We start from the raw sequence: 21,112 nt of genomic DNA, 5'->3' as shown, positions 1-21,112 counted from the left end.
GACTGATGGGGTTGCCGTGAGTTGGAATTGACTTGATGGCAACGGGTTTGGTTCGGTTTTTATGAGACCTTGAGTCAGAGATGGCCAGTGGTCAGTGGGTGATACCTGTGTGCACTTCAGGAGAGACTTTGGACTAGACATAAAGATGGAAAAAATCCTCTGGGTGCTAGCATATGACACACGTGCAATTTGGTACAAGCTTCTAGGGTTGCCATTTGATTTACGTATCAACAGTCTTAAGAATGTTCATAGCCTTGTACCCTCTAATTTCATTCTACTAATTTGTTCAAAGGAAATGTCAGATGTATGTACGGAGTTTTATACCCAAGAATGTTCATCATCTTAGTTATAATAGTGAAAAGTGGTAATAATTTTCAGGAAAACGGTTAACTACAGCAGGTACTATCCATTCAAAGCTATCATTCAAAGGATGCATTGGGATAAAGTATAGTGAAAGAAATTAGGAGATAAAAAAAATACACATCTAAATAATATGATCCCAGTCTTGAAAAGAAATTGGGTGTAAATTTACCAAAAATAATTGGTTGCATATGGCTGTGTGGTAGAGTTAGAGGTGAGTTTTATTTTCATCTGAATATTTTTCTCTATTTACCACCTTATCTGCGGTGAATATGCATTACTTCTATAATCAGAGAAAAAACTTATTTGTAAAAGAAAGCAAGACCTATTTCTCTAGGTGAAAATGTCCCATTCTGCTCTACATGGGTGATGAGGTGGTCCCACCAGGAAGTGCCTCGGTATGTTCATCCTCGTCACAAGGAAGTGTATTTCAGCAGAAGCTCAGGCTCTCTGCGTGACTGAAAACAAACAGCTTGTCACAGTTGACACACCAGCAGCTTGACAGGAAGTGTGAGGTTGGACTGGAATGAGCTGTGTTCTGAATATCGGAGCCTGACTGGGCAGTCCATACCTCACAGACAAGCTTCAGAATCTGGCTGGGAGAGATGCTGTGTCTATGGGCTTCGCGGCTGAACTCAGTATCAGAATGATAGGGATGATTGTGGAAAGCAGGTGTCTTTCCTGACAGTGGGCAGAGAGCCCGGCCTTCTCAGGCTGTCCCCTGATGCCACAGCACATGTTTCAAATCGTTGTTCCTATTCACGGCATCTAAGTTCGGTTGCGGGAATTTGCTGCTGCAGCTGCCAGCTGAGCTATGACTATCATCTGTTTGAAGAAAAAAATGTCTTATTGGCCTATCGTTATTTAAGGAAATTGCTTCTAGTGTAACCTAGCTAGGCCACTTACTCTTCCTGGACCTATTTCTTGAATTGGGAAATAAGGGGGTGGAGGAGATATCTCAAAAGCCTCTCTGAACACTAAGATCTTGTGATTCCCTGGTCTTTGAAGAATGGAAATGTCTTGTAGGAAGAGATTAGAAAGCTGTATTCTTTAATAATACTACTAATAATAGATGACGCGATATACAGCATTTCACTGTATGGCAGGCATTGCTCTAAGCTCCTTTCTTATATAACTCATTCAGTCTTCACAACAGCCTGATGAGGTAGCTACTGTTATTACCCCCATTTTACAGAGGAGATGGGGAAACTACATATGGAGCATTTCGTATACCAAAATCACAGCTGCTGTTGTTGGGTACCAGCAAGTTGATGCTGACTCATAGCCGCTAGCAGGTTGCAATTCATTTAAAATATTTATAGCATGTTAGTTGGGGAGAATGCTGTTTGTTGCCCAGAAGAGAATAGTGATAGAGGTTTTAACAATTTGCCATGATTGATGTTTCCTTTCTGGGAGTCAGGTCATCAACCCCATGGGATGGGATGCGTTCGGATTGCCTGCTGAAAATGCGGCCATTGAGAGGAATCTGCACCCAGAAAGTTGGACACAAAGGTATGTGTTTACTGTCTCTTCAAACACTTATATACAGAAACCTTTAAAGCAATTTTGGTTTTTACTCTATGCACAAGAAATTGAAAGCAAAGCAAACAAAACGTTGCAGTCTGCTGAACCACAAACAGGATTCTATATATTGATGTTTGTCTTTTAGCGTGCTGTATTCTTATCTAAAAAAAAACAAAGATGTTTTGATTATTCATCCATGTGTTCATTTTGATGCTTTGTTATTTACAAAGTTTTTCTCCCTTTCTTTGCATTTGGAAGGAGGAAGAAGGAGAGGATCACATTTTGTTAAATTTCTGCAATACTTTTCATCTTCTTCTTAACTATAGTTTGACCTACATACAAATTCTACATTGTAATTTTTTCTGAAGATTCTGTTAATTTTTTGTTCCATTCAGAAGCAAGAGGAACTTACGCATTCAACATGGAAATATATGGCAACTTTATTCTGGGTGTGACTTTCTCCAAGCGGGAACACACTCCAATCCCACCCATGACCCGGGTTTCCATGTACACATAGGCTAGCAGTGCCCGTCCCTCTCCCATCTGATAAAATCCTTTAGGGCCTCACACCAGACCCAGGAGAATGCTCTGAGTCCACTACATCAACACCTTTCACAAAAGCCTGGGTTCTTTCCCCACCCTACACCTCAGAGATGTAGAAGGGCAGTTCCAGAGCCTGTCCCCAGTGTCCTTCACCTCCTTTGCTTTATCTTGCCCAGGGCTGCATTGTAAAAACATCTACTGCACCATTCACTTCTCTTTTTTCTTCCTGACCTCTACTTTCCACTGTTCTAGTTATGGCTAATTCTAAGTTAATGGGAGCAATAGAAAAAAGGAGAACATTATGATTCCAATAAAACTGATCAAACATCAAACATGGCAAAAAATAGCTTAATGTAACCTAGATCAGAGGTTGACAAACTATGATCTGTGGGCCAAATCTGGCCCACTGTCAGTTTTTGTAAATAAAGTTTTATTGGAACACAGCCATACCTATTTGTTTACGGTATTTTTACGCAAATAACATTGTGCCTTCTGTGTTTGTTTTCACCACTCCCTCAAGGTATTTTCCTAAGCACACTATGCTAATTTTTAGTGTGCTTACGAAAATACCTCAAGGGGGGTGGGGAAATTAGGCTGGCAAGCAGATGTAGAAGGTGCGTGTTATTTTTGTAAGAATACAGTACATATTGTCTGTGACTGCTTTCATTATATAGTGGCAGAGTAGTTGGAACAGGGACATATGATCCACAAAGCTGAAAATATTTTCCATCTGACCTTTTACAGGAAAAGTTTACCAACCCATGCACTAAAGTACAGCAGTTAAGAAGATGGCCCTAGACTCAGGCCATTTAGGTGCAAGTCATACCTTTCTTTCTTGCTAGATAATCACCTTGAGCAAATCACGTAATCTCTGTGCCTCATTTTTATTATCTGTAAAAGAGAAATAGTTATAGTTCCTACCTCATATGACTGGGTAAAGATTAAACAGTTATCTAGAAAATGCTTAGCACGGGGTCTGGAATAAAATGAGCTATTATTAGCTAGTCAGAGGTTACCCTGAGGGCTCTTTGATGGTTTTTCTTACTTTCAGTCTACTTGAATTGAAAGAGGAAGCAGTAGAATGAATTAGTCCTTTTTCTTTTAAAAAAATTTTTGGCGAAAATATATACAGTAAAACATAATCAATTCAACAATTTGTACATATACAATTCAGTGACGTTGGTTACATTCTTCAAGTTGTGCCACCTTTCTTAAAATCATTTTCTGAATTGTTTCACCATTATCAACACAAACTCACTGCCCTTAAACTTCTCATCTAACCTTTTGAGTTGCTGTTGTCAGTTTGTTCTCATATAGATAATTCTTTAAGATAATGCAGTGCTCAAGGCGGACATTCTTTTCTAATTAAGCAAAACTTTGTTTGGTTTAAAGATGACTTCAGGAGATAGTTTCAGCTTAAGGTTAAGGTTTAAAGATTTCCTCAGGGCAATAGTTTTGGGGGGTTCATCCAGACTCAGTGGCTCTGGAAGGCCTGATTACATGAGAATTTGAAGTTCTGTACCACATCCTCCCTTTTTCCCCTCTTAGTCAAGATTCTTCCCTAGAATTTTTGATCAGACTATTCACTAATGGTAGCTGGGTAACCATCCAGTTCTTTTGGTCTTCTGGCAAATGAGGAGGTTGTTTATGGAAGCAGTTGGATACTTATTCCAGTTCGTCCTTCAATTCCTGACCCTCCATCTTCCTCTGTTGCTCCGGGTGAATAGAGACCAATTGTTGTACGTTGGATGGCTGCTTACAAGCTTTTAAGACCCCAGGCACTACGCAGTGAACTAGGAGGTAGAACAGAAGCACTAAAATCAATATTGGGCCATGAAACCATGACTGTAAACCTCTGAACCAAGAAAACAAATCCCATGAGATGTTTGGTTGTCCGTAGGTGGTAGAAACATATAATACAACATTGTCTATTCAAACTTTTTCAAGTTTATAGCTCCATGATATCATCTGCATTAATCATGTTGTGCAACCATTTCCCTTAATCAGTTGCTAAATATCCCTTCACCATAAACAGAAAGTCATTACTTCCCATACAATGACTCTCCTTCCCCTTTGCCCTGATACCCAAAACCAAACCCATTGCTGTTGAGTCGATTTCAACTCACAGCGACCCTACTGGACAGAGTAGAACTGCCTCATATGGTTTTCAGGGAGTGCCTGGTAAATTTGAACTGCCGACCTTTTGGTTAGCAGACATAGCTCTTAACCACTATGCCACCAGCGTTTCCTTTGCCCTGATAACCACTAATAAACTTTGGTTTCTGTTTGCTTATTCCTGTCATTTCTTATACATGAGACCAGACAATATTTGTCCTTTTGTGATTGACTTATTTCACTCAGCATAATATCCTTGAGGTTCATCCATGTTGTAGCATGGTGTATCAGGACTTCATTTCTCTTTATGGCTGAATAGTATTAGTTCTTTTTCTTAAAAAAAAAAAAGAATGGTTTCCTTGTTCCATGTTATAAGTTGATTAACTCACTTCTCTCTTTCCTAATTGGTAGACCATTTTAGTTTTGATTGACAAAGCACTATGCAGTTTCTTTTGAATTCCCCTAGTTTGTACATTGGAGTTTTTCTTTTGAATCTATTTAAAATTTACTCCACAAAATGACAGTATTTACACCACACAATGACGGAAGTTTCATTGCTGGGCCTGTCAAGGAGACATCTTTTTACTCACGAGAAGTACCTGACACAAACTCAAATGACGTCTCCTCTACTCCCAACAATTTCTTAATTGATTGAGATTTGACGAGTACAGTATATATTGCACATTACAGATATACTGATGGGCCAGGCGTGCATGTATCAAAAGGGTTGCCTATCTGAATGGCCAGGGGAATGGGTAGTCCCTGGGATCAAAGACTAATATGGTTTCTTGTGGATTCTGATTATATCCAATTGATAGATATCTTATTATGTGTTGGTATTTCCACTGATTCTTAGTGATTAATTTTTTCTGTCAGGAAAAATAACACAATTCTGTCTTTTGAATCATCTAGGCTTTACCAGTTTCCTATCACATCCCAAAGTATAGTTTGTTTATGGCTCCACCCCCAAAACAAACAAACAAACAGACTTTCTTTCTTTGTTTCACAGTAATATTCAACACATGAGGAAACAGCTTGATCGACTGGGCCTGTATTTCAGCTGGGATCGGGTAAGGTGACCCTCTTTCCTGGCAGGCTGTTAGGTTAGGGAAGGCCCTGACTGCATAGAGAACTGTGTGTGTTTACTTCATGCCCCTCTTCTTTGGGTTGGGAGAAGAGAAGCAGGAAAGGCAGGAAGCAGGAGAGGGGGATTAACTCCACAAATAAAGTGTTCAGAGTGGGTAATTTGCCTGCAAATGAGCAGTTTTCTTTGGGATTCAGCTGAGAGAGTTAACTTCTTTAACTTCATACTTGCCTATGATTTATATGTTGCAAAAGCTTTGTACAAGGATTTCTTGTGTCCTCAGCAATGTGGTTTAAAAAGACTATTTTGATCTATATAAAAGTCATTAAATAATACCCACCTGGTCCTTTTGTGTGATTAGGTGTTAGGCTGATTTAACATTTACCTTTTTTTCCCCAAATTCGGGAACGGGGCTCATAACAGCCTGTAATGCCTCCTTTCGGTGTAAAATGCTTTAAAACTATATATTAAACCAGTGGAGAATTCCAGACAGAGGAGGAGTTTACCGAAGACTGCTAGGATGTGAGGAGCATTCACACTAAACATGAACTGAAGGCCTTAGAGCTCTGGCGAAAGTCCCACCCCTTAGGCATGATGAGTGGCCTTTAGGTAGGGTGAACTCCTGCTTGTCCCCTCCATGAAGGACCCCTTCCGATGTCATCATTCCTCTTAGTATCCTGCTTACTTCACAAAATGACTGAGCTTTCATTGCTAGGCCTGTTAAACAGACATCTTTTCACTCATGAGAAGACCTTGGAACAAACTTAAATGTCTTCTCCTCCTCCCCCAACAATTTCTTAAATAATTGAGATTTGACGAGTACAGTGAAAAAGAAAGTCAAACTCATTTGCACAGGCCTTGTTTTTTTTCTTCTCTCTCCTTTTTTTGTTTCATAATGAAAAGGCATGGGCTGAATCAAGTTCTAATTGTACCACCGATGCCATTTTTACTACTGACGTGCAAGGTCACCAGTGTTCCATTTAGCGGAGGTGTAAAAGAATCCTGGTGCCTGGGTCAGGGTGTCCTGAGGCTCCAGGAGAGAATAGCTGATATAAAATGAAACCAAATCTGAGGCAGAGAGAATTGAGTAATACAGAGTAATACTGAGTAAACAGAGGCCTTCACAAGTGAGACCGTAGATTCCTTGAGGATGAAGATGGACTCATTATAACCCTCTAGGATGATAACTAGCCTAGTTCTGATTTAAAAAATTATTGGATCATTTTCCAGATTAACACAGACAATTAGAAAATACAGAAAAGCATAAAAAAGAATATAAGTCATTGTGGGTAATTTAGCATTCTGGTATGGTTCCTTGCAGTCTTTTATCCTGGAATTATAAACATCTATATAATTTACTTTTATAAAATTGAATTCACAGTGCATAGATTTTTGTCTTCTTTTTACCTGGTGTTCATAAACATCTCCCCATTTCAGTAAATATTCTTTGAAAAAGTAACTTTTTATAATTCCATCTTATGAATACATTTTAACTTATTTAACCTATCCCTTCTTTATTACACATTTACATAGATTCTGATGTTTCTCTGTTATAAGTATAGGTTCTCAATCCCTGCTAGACACATCTGAAGCCCAGAAAGCTCTGAAAACCAAAACTTTTACCATGACTCATTTGACTGTAAAACCTGACCTGAATCGATGTCTGTCTCCCAGTGAATACTCATGTTTTACCGTAAGCATGACACAGCTGAATACCAGGCGCTGCCCCAGACTAGTGGGTACATGCATTGTTACTACCTTTTCATATCCAAAAAGTTCTTAATTCTGAAGCACATTTGGCTGCAGGTGTTTCAGATAAGGGTTGTCGAACCTATATTGCAAGGTTGTAGATAGATATCACCACTCCTGCTACCACGACCTAGTAGGTAGTGAGCACTGACCACGCGCCAGGCACTGTGCTAGGTGCTACATGCTTGTCTCTTTGGAGCCCTAGAAAGCCCTGAAAGGTAGGTACTTTTATTGATGCCATTTTATTGCCAGTCACCCAGGTGGCAGGACTGGGCATCTAATCCAGTGGCCAATTTATGTTTGCTGTGCTCACACCCTCTCCGACCCCTCATTTGGGGTAGAAATCTGAGTGTACATATTTTATTATATCCTTAATATGAATTTTCAAAAAAGCCGTGAACAACTTTATGGGTTGTTACTGTTATTGCAGGTTATCCTCCATAAAGGCTCTACAAATTTATGCCCCCAAAGCAGCGTCCTGCGTGGCCTGTTGTACAACATCTGCCCCTGGAAAAGTTATTAGACAATTCTTTTCATTAGTATTTTTTTTATTATCAGTGATGTTGAATTTTTTTATGTGTTTACTGAATGTTTGAATTTGGGGTGTGTGTGTGTGTGTGTGTGTGTGTGTCTCCTAATCAGGTCTTGTGCCCATTTAGGTAAGGGTTGTTTGTCCTTTTCTTAATGATTTTTTTGTTTTTGTTTTCTTACAAATATTTTTCCTCGGTTTGTCATTTGGTTTACATTTTGTTTATGGTGGCGTTTTTGTTAGCACAGAGAAACATACTTGGAAGGGCCTTCTCTGGGATAAGATACATTTATATTTTCTTTCATTTTTACATTTAACTCATCTGGAATTATTTTAGTCCAGTAAAACCTGTGAAAGCAGAGAATTTGTAAGGCAGAAACCTGTCAGAGAAAGAAAACTCAAATATTTCCCACTAATAGAAAGTGATAGAGAAGGTAGTAAGTCTGCACCCTGTCAAAGGTGGAAAACTTGTGAGACCTGGAAAAACAAGGCCGTCCTGTTGAGGTGCAACTCTCACAGGTGTCACTGTATTTTTAATTATAGTTGCTTTATAAAAAAAACCAAACCCAGTGCCGTCGAGTCGATTACAACTCAGTTGCTTTATAGTTGGTTTTAATACCTTTAACAGGAATTTCATCTTATTGTCTGATATGAACAGTGTCACTACTTTCTTACGTTTCTATTTCCCTGGTATGTTTTGCCCCCCCTTTTTTTTTTACCTTGAACTTTTTTTTTTTTTAATATTTTATTGAGTTTTTGGTGAAAATTAAGATTCCCATTTAACAATTTCTATACATACTGCTTTTGGAAACCCTGGTGGCACAGTGGTTAAGAGCTACAGCTGCTAACCAAAAGGTCGGCAGTTCAAATCTACCAGGCGCTCCTTGGAAACTCTACGGGGCAGTTCTACTCTCTCCTGTAGGGTCACTATGAGTTAGAATTGACTCAATGGCCATGGGTTTGGTTTTTTGGTTTTTATACATACTGTTCAGTGACATTGGTTACATTTTCCACATTGTGTCATCAGTCTCGTTATTTCCATTCTGGTTGTTCCACTTCCATTATTGAACCTTTCTTTGTCTGCTTCTTAAGGTGTATCGATTGTAGGTATAATTAATTAAAAGATTAACAAGATGGGCAAAGACCTATGGGGGAAACCTTCTTTTGACCAATTTGGAATCTTTGTCTTTGATAGGAAAGTATAAGCTATTATTTCCATAGCTGGTAGTTATTTTCTAATTAGACTTTTTTAGGCAAAGTTTTATGAGTTCCTTTCTTTTTTTTTTTTTTGATAGTGTAGAGTATACAGTTAACTTTACCAAAGAATTTGGTGTTTTTCCTTTGTTCCTGGGAGGTAGGTAACCTCTAAACCCTTGGAATTTCCTCAGTGATTAGAGTGTCTTTGTTCTCTGGACCATGCCTGATTCGGTGCTTAGTCACCCAATGAGGTGACTCTTGGATGAGGACTGGCCAGGTCAGAAAGACCCACCACATGATATTAGGGGCTGGAGGTTGAGTTCAACCATGTGGGCAAGGATTCAATCAGTCATACCTGTGTAATCAAACCCCAATAAAAATTCTGGACACTGAAGCTTGGTGAGCTTTCTGGTTGGTGAAATACATCAGTGCTTGGGAGGGTGATAGATCCTTTTTTTGGAAGGTGGAAGCTCCATGCTGGGAACTCTCCCAGACCTCGCCTTATACGTCCCTTTATTTGTATCCTTTTTGCTATAATAAAACTGTAATCATAAGTATAGCACTTTCCTGAGTTCTGTGAGTCATTCTAGGGAATTATCGAACCCAAGGCGGTAATTTGTAGCCAGGTAGTCAGAAATCTGAGAGTCCTGAGGACCCCCAAATTGGTGACTGGCCTCTCAATTCTTACGCAGACTTCGAGTCTGGAGAACTGTGCCATTTAACTTGTGATATCTGACGTAGCTTTGGGTGACTAGGACCAGAATAAAAAGAACTGGATTTGCAGTTGGTGTCAGAGAGGATGTTTGGAGTTAAGAGTGTGTGTTGGAAGAGAAAAACACAGGGACACAAACATAGACATATTAAGTGACGCCTTGCATTTTAGATTTTTTTTTTTCTCTCCAGAGATTAAAAAAAAATCAATTCTCTTTTTAAATCCTGCTAGAAGCTACTGTTAAGGTTGGTTTTTTTTTTTTGTTTTTTCTTTTTAAACATATATTTAGTATCAACATAAAAAATAAAACAGTATCTTTTTCTTGTTTTCTATATAAGGTAAGGAAATTAGCAGGTGGTTATACGTCCCACTTTATAAGCCTATTTTGCAGGTTTTTTTTTTTTTTTTTGGTATATTCTGAGATTTTAGGCCATATTGTAATTTTCTCAATCATGTATCATTTTTCAAGCATGATATTTGATATTTGTTTTCAGTTTTTAAATCATACTTATAATAATTATAAATTTAATGCCCTTTAAATAGGTTCAGTGCTCATCAGCAAACCTTTTAGAGTATGACTGCCCATTTCTAAAATTTTGGTTTGTGAAAATTTTATTTTAAGTCTTCTTTGGATCCTCTTGAGTCATATATTATTTTCATAACTGAGAATGACTTTCTGTTTTTTGTTTTCACGTATGAGCAGCAACTTATTGTTCGTTATCTTTTTCTTTCAGATCTCTAGTAGACCTTGATCTGATGTCTTATGTTTTTTTGTTTTTAGTAACTGTAGCCTCAGGAAGATAGTATGGAGAAATCCTATGTACCCTTCACCCAGCTTCCCCTAATGATAACATCCTACAGAGCTATAATATAATACCAAAACTAGAAAATTGATGTTGGTATAATACATTAACTATACTACAGATGTTATTTAGATTTTGCCTGCTTTTACATGCAGTTGTTTGTGTGTGTGTGTGTGTGTGTGTGTGTGTGTAGTTCTATGTACTTTAACCACATGCAGACATCTGTGTAAACACCACCACCTCATCCATTGTCTTTTGATGAGGAAGTTTGAGGCCAGCCAGAATTGTCTATTTTGGTTACATGTTATCTTTCTGCCTGCCTTTTGATATTTGGATTCTTTCTTTCTCTGTCCTTGCCATTTAAAATTTTCTTCAGAATGTAGCTCAGTGTTGATGCTTTTACCTTAGTTTTGCCTGGTGCTTAGTAACCACTTTTGATCCGTAGTGGTGGGCCTTTCATTACGGCAGTTGTGTAGTACCTGTCTCAGGAGCACCGACTATCCGTGTGTATACGTACGTTCACTGTCTGCCATTGTTATCACCACCTCCTCATGATTTTGGTCTCTTGGTTTTTCTCTTCTTTCTAAAAGAACTTCTCACGTTTGCTTTGCACATGACTGATTCCATCTTCCACAGAACTGATGTTGCTTTGTCTGGTTTCTTATGCAGATAGTATTTTTGGTATTGCATTGTTAGAATTATTATTTTCCTTTATCTCATTTGGTTCCCATTTTCTTCCTCATAGCTCTCAGCCAGATGCTTTTTTTTTTCCTTATTCTTATTTTGCTTATCTTCCATATACGTTCATAAATTTTCTTGAGAATACAGGAGATGTTCTTGATATTTTATTTTCATTTCCTGTAGTAAATCCTTTTCACAAGTTTGGAATGCTGTGTTGTCTTTGTTTCAGGATCTTTTCACAGACACCTTGTGCATTGTTCCCCTGTTTCCTGAGTCAGGCGGACTAGGGTGTCAATTTAGAGGTCCAGCAGCCTGAGGAGAGTGGAGTGGGAGATGTAATTGTTATAATCACTGCATCATATCCTCCTGCATCATTTATTTCAGTCTGGGTTTGGGGAATCCACTGCTCCTGGTATATCTTTTCCTTTGGTCTGATCTTTGCCCAGGTATGAGTTGTGGCATCATAAATAACTCTGTGACCATAACTGCTTCGAAATGCTCCTGGGCCTCCACGGCCAGAGGGTGTCCAGTATGTGGGCTTTCCGTATCTGCACCATGGTTCATCATCCCGTCTGGACCTTGCCCTTTTGCGTAAGGGGTGCCAGAGCCCTGCTTCTCAAGAAGCCAGCCTTTTGTTAGGAGGGGGAGTTGTGGTTCGGTTTACAGTGCTTTCCTTCAGTCTGATCCTCTCTGCTGAAATTTTCTTGACATTTCTGGCATGTTGATGGCACCTTCTGTTATTTCCAGTAAGGTGCAATCCTCTTGGCTCCCCATTTTTATGTCTTGTTGATCACTTCAATGGGAGTAATGGAAATGAGTTTAGATGCATGTGTTCATGATGCCATCTTGCCCAGAAGTCCATGAGTGCTTTTTGATTTAGCCGTTACAATCTGTTTGGTAAATGCAAAGTGGCTTAGTAGAAGAATAGCTTATTTTATTGTGCCCTTTGCAAGTAACATCCTAAAATCTCATAAAAACCAAGTAATTCAGCATATGGCTAGCTGGCAATTAATAGAATAATTTGAATATAAGGTGGCTCAGAAATGTTCTCTCTTTCCCCCAGATGGAGAAAACCAATTTTGAAACCTGGGTCATAGCATCATTCTTCCTGCCTCTCCCTGGGTGGGAAGCTCTGTAGGATTGTAATCGTCCAGCTCTTGAGCTGCACTCTCATCTTTCTTCCATACCCACTGCCATCTAGTCGATTCCAACCCATAGTGGCCCTGTAGGATAGAATAGAACTGCCCCATAGGGTTACCAAGGCTGTAATTTTTATAGAAGCAGACCGTTACATCTTTCTCCCATAGAGCAGCTGGCGGGTTCGAACTGCCGAGCACTTCAACACTGTGCCACTAGAGCTCTCATTCTTCCATAAGGAACCTTAATTCTCTGGATTAAAAAAATGTGTGTATTTCTGGAATTAACACATTTCTGGTGAGCCAGAATGATAATCAAATGATGTCTTCTAGCACAGCACTGTATTTCACTTTTTCGGCTGTTATTCCCCAAGCAGCTTTTTTGCCTTGGGAAGATGGAAAGTAAGAAATTGAAAGCTGAATTTGAATAGCTGAACATCTATTGGGGAAGAGTAAAGAGGAAATAAAAATTCCAACTCTGTAATGAGAGAGAGACAGAGATTGAGATTGAGAAATGTTTCTTTTGGAGCGCTCACTTTGTGGAATAATTGTCAGCCTTTCTAAGGAGAAGGTGTGGACTGCATTCCACTCATGGGTTCAGGTTATGGCCTTAGTGATCATGTACTGGCCCAAGGGAATGGCAGCGTAGTTCCTCGTGACACAGGACAGAGTTTCTGAGTTGTTTGGTGTGGCCCATTGCAGCAAGTATGTCTCTGATGTTGATTTCTACCATCCCACCACTGCTCTGGGGGCCTGGGCTGCTTCTAGATCAGGCCTTAACTATGGGTCTTCATCAAAATAGACCTCTGGTATCTGATTCTTATCAGGAATTATCTGGATAAGTGTTTTGGGGGCAGTGCCTAGGGGTTCCCTTCAGTGTCAGACAAATATAAGAAGGAAAAAACAAAAGTAAAAACCAGATAGGATCTAGAGTAATACCTGTGGAATCTGCCAGAAGAGGGCTTTATTATTTGTTTGTGGCACTTGTGGAGCAACCCTCAAACACCATATTCCACTGAAAAATTTAAACAAAGCCAGAAGGAAACATAGTCCAGGACTCAATTCTGTCCGTAAATGATGTTTGGATTAACTTTTCTTGTTCTCCTTCAATGGAGTATTAATCAAAAGTTGGCCATTTTCTTGGGTTTCTTTATTGTGAAAATCTATGAGTTTTTATTTGCACTCATTTTTATTAGATTTAAATTTCTATGCCAGGAAAACACAGGACTTGCTGTCCGCTGTGATAGATTTCCACTGAATAAACTGAAAACGTGACACCACGCTCTTCCCCTCAGGCCTTGTGAGCTAAGAAGGTGCAGAGGGAGGTTGTTTGCAGAGCTGTGAAAGCAGTTGTGTGTGAATAGAAGGGCCGGCAGCGGAACCACAGCAGAGCTGTGCTCTAACAGAATTTTCCTGGGACTTTGAATTCTTCTAAGTTTTGTACCTCAGCGCTACTGAGCCTGCCATAAAGTTGGGTGGCCTCCAGGAGGCTTGTGGCATCCCCACCACCTGCACAGATCCCTTTGCTTCTGTTTCTCTCACTTTCTTTCCATTTTTCTTCCCTTTCATCCTTCTCTTTCCTTCCCCTTGTTTTCTCTCGTCCCATTTCCTCCACTTACCCGCTTTCTTTTTCCTCTCCTTCTTCCTGTCCACTTTCTCTCCTGCCTCTTTTTCTACTTGCTTTCCCCACTTTGGGTAATTTTTTATTATGGAAAATTTCAAACTTATACTAAAAAAGTGAAATTAGGCTAGAGAACTCCTAGACACCCATCATCCAGCTTCAACAATTGCTGTTACATCGCCAATCTTATTTCATCTACATCCGCCCACCCTGAATTATTTTGAAGCAAGTTGTAAGTCTTGTATAGCTTCATCAGTATATATTTAAAAGTTGAGGGGTCCTGTTTTTCTTTTTTTAATGTAATTACACTAACATTGCTGTTAGGTGCTGTTGAGTCGATGCCACTCAGAGCAACCCCATGTAACAGAGTGGAACTGCCTCACAGTGTTTTCTAGGCTGTAACCTTCACAGAAGCAGATCACCAGGTCTTTTCCTGAAGAGTCACTGGATGAGTTCAAACCACCAACCTTTTGGTCGACAGCTAAGTGGTGAACTGTTGTGCCACCAGGGCTCCTTATCATACCTTAAACAATTTACTAGAATACCTTAATAAGGAGTCCCTGAGTGACACAAATGGAGCCCTGGTGGCACAGTGGTTAAGAGCTTGGCTGCTAACCAAAAGGTCAGTAGTTTGAGTCCACCAGCTGCTTTCCTTGGAAACCCTATGGGGCAGTTCTGATCTGTCCTCTAGGGTCACTATGAGTCGGAATCGACTTGACGGCAACAAGTTTTTGGTGGTTGACACAGTGGTTAAGCAATTGACTACTAGCTGAAAGGCTGACAGCTTGGTCCACCCAAAATGTGCCTTAGAAGACAGGCCTGGTGCTCTGCTTTCCGAAAGATCACAGCTTTGAAAACCCTATGGAGCAGTTCTGCTCTGCACACATGGGGTCATCATGAGTCAGAATTGACTTGATGGCAACTAACAACAACATAATACCTTAACATCATTGAAACCAGTTAGTTTGCAAATTTCCCTGGTTGTCTTGTAAGAATTTTTTTTTATACTGCAGATTTGTATGCTTATACTTGGGTCGATTTTTGTTTTGGCCTTTTCTTCTCCACCCCCATGTTGTTGCCATGGTTTGGGAGCACAGTTCCCGCTTTCTATCCAAAATAAATGAGTTCTTTGGACCATACCTGCGTGAATTTATTTCTGAAGACACCGTGATTTGTCGGGTTACAAAATGAAATTACTACTGCTTCCAGGCCCTTAATACCTTGGCAGTTTATTTACATAGAAGACTAGAAGTTTGATAAGGAAGATTAAACTCATGAAATAATGAGGCCTCCAGAATAATAGAAAGATATTCTTAAATTCTTTATTTAAAATGAAATCAAAGATTTGTTTAAAACAAAAAGAACTTGAGGCAAGAAAGTACCTGCAACATGGTGGAGAAGACTCCCAGTGTGAGACTCACAGGGCTGGGGTTGACTTGTCGACATGTATTTGACTCTCAGTCCTCTTTCAGGTCCTTACAGAGGTGAAGCAGGGTTTGTCTGGCAGATCCCTGGCTCTGGATTACTTCTTCTCCTTCAGTGTCAGAAAATTAACCTTTTCCTGGAGGCTTATCCTTTGATCGGTACCAGTGGTACCTTTGTTTTCGCTGACATGGTTTAACAGCTTCTCTTTTAGTGCCTACCTGTTAATAGGAAGGTTGGTGCTGGTGTGTGAGGGTTAGTGCTCAGAAGTGTAGTCATCTTGAAGTCAGGAACCACATCTCATCCTTAATATATAGCACACATGTAGCTGACCTCAGGCAGAGCTGTGCCAGTTCAGTGCTTGCCAGCTTAAATCATGTGAGGTAAGTGTTTTGTTGCCTCAGCCAGGCTAGTGTTTTTCATTCCTGACAAAAGGAGGTCTCCTGGGGCCACTCAGTAGATGTGCCTCTACCAAGTGGTAGTTTGTTTTATCCACAGCCCCGGCTGGTGGTCATGAGCCCAGACAGGTCATCCCTCTCAAGTGTGTACATTCTGGTTAATGGGAATAGAATTTCTTGATGGAATGCTTGTTAAGTGCTTTTAGGAGACAAGATCTTGGACTCTTATACCAGAGGCCTAGGTTTTGGTGATGGGTCTTAGGTTTAACACATGATAGGCATGATCTCTTGCCTCTCTGAGCCTCATCTTCTCTCCAACGGAATACTTCATGTCATTATTGGAAGACATAAGATCACTTGTTAAATACCTTAGGAAATAAGGGTATAAAACTTCTCTCTCCAGGGTTGAATTGGGTCTCCAGATCAGTCTTGCCCATCTGCCACATACAACTTTGATATAATAAATGCCTGTAGTTGCAAGAGGAAACCCTGGTGGCGTAGTGGTTAAGTGCTATGGCTGCTAACCAAAAGGTGGGCAGTTCAAATCCACCAGGCGCTCCTCGGAACCTCTATGGGGCAGTTCTACTCTGTCCTATAGGGTCATTATGAGTCGGAATTGACTTGATGGCAACAGGTAACAGGTAGTTGCAAGAAGTAGTCCCTGGGTGGTGCAAATTGTTAAGCACTTGACTACTAACTGAAAGGTTGGTGATTCAAACCCACCCCAAGGCACCTGGAAGAAAGGCATGGCAATCTGCTTCCAAAAGATGATAGCCTTGAAGACTCTACCGAGCACAGTTCTATTCTGCACACCTGGGGTCACCATGAGTCCAAATTGACTCTATGGCAAATGGTTTGGTTTTTAGTTTATAGTTAGAAGAATACAGTGGGCTTTAAGGGTGTTTGGAAGTAATATCTAAAAGGTCTTAAAGAGGAAACTGTTATTTTGTAAAAATAACAAGGTTTCTATATGCATTTACTTATACCAGTGGTTCTCAAACTTAGGTAAGTGTCATGGATTGAACTGTGTCCCCCCAGAAATGTGTGTATCAACTTGGTTAGGCCGTGATTCCCAGCATTCTGTGGTTGTCCTCCATTTTGTGGTTGTAATTTTATGTTAAAAGGATTAGGGTGGGATTGTAACACCACCCTTACTTGGGTCACCTCCCTGATCCAATGTAAAGGGAGTTTCCCTGGGGTGTGGCCTGCACCACCTTTTATCTCTCAAGAGGAAAAGGAAAGCAGGCAGAGAGTTGGGGACCTCATACCACTTCATACCACCAAGAAAGCAGCACCGGCAGCAGAGCATGTCCTTTGGACACGGGGTCCCTGCACCTGAGAAGCCCCTCGTCCAGGGGAAGATTGATGACGAGAAATCTTCCTCCAGAGCCAACAGAGAGAAGACTGTCCCCTGGAGCTGACACCTGAATTTGGACTTTAACCTAGTAGAATGTGAGACAATAAATTTCTTGGTTGAAGCCATCCACTTGTGGTACTTCTGTTACAGCAGCACTAGATGACTGAGACAGGAAGAATCAGAATCACCAAAGGGCTCGTTGGAGCACAGATTGCTGGGCCCCCACCCAGAGTTTCTGATCCAGTAGTTTTGTGATTTTGTGTTTTTATTAGGAAAAAAGGGTTTTAGGAATGGTTATGCTCCCAAACCTCAAGTTGGGATCAATGTAGAGGTCTACCTTCAATTCTTTCTGACGTAAGGTAGACCATAGATGAATAATAAAAGCACAATTTTAAAAAAATAGGCAATGCTTTTGCAAATATAAAAAATTCTTATAACTTCTTTAATTGTAAAATATTAGACATATATGGACTAGAGCAAAAATAGATAGGCACAGGTTAGGAAATAAAACACTACCAGCATTCAGAAGCTCTCTGGGTGTCCTTTTATGATAACAACTCCGTCTCTCCCCACTACTGTTGTTGTTAGGTGCCGTTGAGTTAGTCACAGCTCAGAGAAGCCCTGTGTGCAGCAGAAAAGTTTTCTACTTCTCTAGACCTAAAATTTGTTCCTGTGTATAAATCTTCAAACAAAGGATAAGGTGTTTAACAGTAACTTTGAAAGCTTATTTGAAAAGTTAATTCAGAGCTATTAAGATGCTATAACTCTCATCCTGGAATGGGTCATCCTTCATAGTGATTGGACATCTGGCGTCTCTTAAATGAGTTTGCCTTATAAGAAAGATAACCTGAAACCCTAGTGTGGAGCTCCAGAGGGAACGCCGTCCCCACAGCTTTCCACATAATATGGAAAACACCTTGTTAAAAGTGCCAGTTAGCCTTGCGTAATGGTCAGTGTTTTACTCTGGCCTATTCTGGTTTTTTTTTTTTTTTTTTGGTTTGATTCTCCACTTCTGCCCAGGGTACAACTGTTTACAAATACCTCCACAAGGTGTCTGTCACTTTACAAACTTAAAACAACAAAGCAAACAACTCATTTGATAAACCCATTTGTTTCTATGGGGTATTTCCATGAGCACATGTCAATGGAATTTAATTTGGTGAATTAAAAAACTCAGAACAACACCAGAAAAATGCTTCAAATTATAGCTTTTGGGAAGTGGAGAAATGAGGACGATACGTCAAAGAGCAAAAATAAGCATCTGGGTGCTTTAGGTGACTTTCAGACACGTACCTATCAGCTCTCAAATTTGAAAAAAAAAATAGCTAAAGCAGCGTTTTCCTTTATATCTGTGTAAAAATCTCAAGGTTTTTTTATTTTATTACTAAACTACCAAGCTACTAGTACATGCGGGGCAGCGGGCCAGGCACTGAGGCAATATGCCATCCGCTAGTCTTTTAGAGCTACAGACGAGAGGAGGTGATGATTGTAATGGAAGAGGATGCAAAGTAAGTATGCTGCGAGGTAAAAATGAAGTGACAGGGTGGGCACAGGAGGCAGAGTTCAGACTCAGGTGACAGACGTCAGTCAGGAAAGGATGCCTTCCCTGAGGAAGTAGCGGTGGCAGTGGGGGTTGAAGAATGGGTGGGATTGTTTGAGCCAGAGAGGGAGGTAGCTAAAGAAACTTCCCAGGTAGAGGGGTTCAGCTTATATAGAGGCAGGAGGCAAGGAAAAAAAAAAACAACTTTTTTAATTGGGATAAAAATATATATAAAACATTTGCCAACTCATTTTTTAAAAATTTATTGTGCTTTAAGTGAAAGTTTACAAATCAAGTCAGTCTCTCATACAAAAACTTATATATACCCTGCTACATACTCCTAGCTGCTCTCCCCCTAATGAGACAGCACACTCCTCCTCTCTACCCTGTATTCCCCTGTGTCCATTCAGCCAGCTCCTGTCCCCCTCTGCCTTCTCATCTCGCCTCCAGACAGGAACTGCCCACATAGTTCCATGAGTCTACTTGAGCCAAGAAGCTCACTCTTCACCAGTATCATTTTCTGTCTTATAGTCCAGTCCAGTCTCTGTCTGAAGAGTTGGCTTTGGGAATGATTCCAGTCTTGGGCTAACAGAAGGTCTGGGGACCATGACCTCTGGGGTCCCTGTAGTCTCAGTCAGACCATTAAGTCTGGTCTTTTTACGAGAATTTGAGGTCTCCATCCCACTGTTCTCCTGCTCCATCAGGGATTCTCCGTTGTGTTCTCTGTCAGGCCAGTCATCGGTTGTAGCTGGGCACCATCTAGTTCTTCTGGTCTCAGGCTGATGGAGTCTCTGGTTTATGTGGCCCTTTCTGTCTCTTGGGCTCATGTTTACCTTGTGTCTTTGGTGTTCTTTATTCTCCTTTGCTCCAGGTGGGTTGAGACCAAGCGATGCATCTTAGATGGCCGCTTGCTAGAGTTTAAGATCCCAGACACCACTCACCAAAGTGGGATGCAGAATGATTTCTTAATACGTTTTGTTATGCCAGTTGACCTAGACATTCCCTGAAACCATGGTCCCCAGACCCCCGTCCCTGCTACTCTAGCCTTGGAAGCATTTGGTTGTTTTCAGAAAACATCTTTGCTTTTGGTTTTAGTCCAGTCGTGCTGACCTCTCCTGTATTGTGTCCAAGTCATCATTTAAGTCTGCACTTCAGTGACATTGATAACATTAATCATGCTGTGTAACCATCAGCCTTACCTGTTGCCAAATTTAAGATACTCGCTGTTCCATAAACAATGATTTCCTTTTCCCCTGTTCCTTCCTGCCCCTGGTAACCACTAATAAACTTGGGTCTCTATACCTTTGCCTATTCCAGATATTTCATATAAGTGGAATCAGGCACTTGTCCCTTATTGACTGTCTGATTTCTCTCAGCATGTTTTCAAGATTCAAAATTTATGTTGTCTCAGGGAAGAAGCAAGTGATGTAGCCTCAGAGGAACAGAGTACACATTTAGGAGAATCACATTCAAGAAAGTTGGAGTAAAATTGTGAAGGCCTGTGATGGTTAAGATTGTGTGTCAACTTGGCTGGGCCATGATTCTTAGTGTTTATATGTGATCACTCCCGTGATTGAATCTGCTGCGAGTAGCCAGTCATTGAAAGGGAGTTTCTTTGGGGGTGTGGCCTGCATCCAAATATAAGCAGACATCCTGTCTCTTTTGCTCACTCTGGATCCTGTGCTGCCTCCTGTTCATCTGACCTCTGGCTCTTGGAATTTGAGCTGTCAGCTTACCTGCAGATCTTGGAATTTGTCAATCTTCACAGCCTGAGAGTGAGAGCCCCGCTCACCAACCTGCCAGTCTTGGGTTCACCAGCCCCTGTGGCTACGTGAATTGAGAGAAGCCTCTATCCTGATACATGGACTTGGGAACATTTCAGCCTCTACAATCGCATGAGCCATTTCCTTATATAAATCTCTCTCTGCATATATTTATATGCTTTACTCGTTTTGCCTCTCTGGAGAACCCAGCCTAAGACACGGTCCTAAAGCCTTGGGTGGTATTTTGGTACTAACTGGAAATTCTCTTTAGGAAGAAGAGTCTGTCTATGAGTTGCTGTCAAGTCGATTCCGACTCATGGTGACCCCTTGTGTGCAGAGTGAAACTGTGCTCCATAGGGTTTTCTAGGGTATGACTTTTCAGAAGGAAATTGTCAGGCCTGTCTTCCAGGGCACTGCTGGCTGGGTTTGAACTACCAACCTTTTGGCTAGTAGTGCTGTGCTTAACTGTTTGCACCTAAGCTAACATCTAAGAGTTAGCTGCCTTTAAATTCTCTTTGGAATTGGAACTTTCATCAAGAATTCTTCAGTAAGCCCAGGGTCCTAATGATTTTTCTCTC

General features: G+C 40.6%; 1 protein-coding gene across 7 annotated transcripts in view; it reads left to right on the top strand.

Moving 5' to 3' along the window:
• LARS2 (leucyl-tRNA synthetase 2, mitochondrial) overlaps nt 1–21,112 on the top strand; it is a 205,461-nt gene that overhangs the window by 34,436 nt on the left and 149,913 nt on the right. For all 7 annotated transcript variants that reach the window (XR_010319012.1, XR_010319011.1, XR_002785685.2 and 4 more), the window contains 2 exons: nt 1,781–1,872; nt 5,552–5,612. Coding sequence is in view for 1 of the 7 variants with exons in the window: in XM_003409701.3 (XP_003409749.1) it covers nt 1,781–1,872; nt 5,552–5,612 (153 nt within the window). In the remaining 6 variants the exon portion in view is untranslated. The remainder of the gene's footprint in view (nt 1–1,780; nt 1,873–5,551; nt 5,613–21,112) is intronic.

Source organism: Loxodonta africana, chromosome 22, assembly GCF_030014295.1.
Source record: "Loxodonta africana isolate mLoxAfr1 chromosome 22, mLoxAfr1.hap2, whole genome shotgun sequence".
NCBI lineage: Eukaryota > Metazoa > Chordata > Mammalia > Proboscidea > Elephantidae > Loxodonta > Loxodonta africana.
The sequence above is the reverse complement of the archived record's forward strand: the minus strand, read 5'-3'. Positions and strand labels throughout refer to the sequence as shown.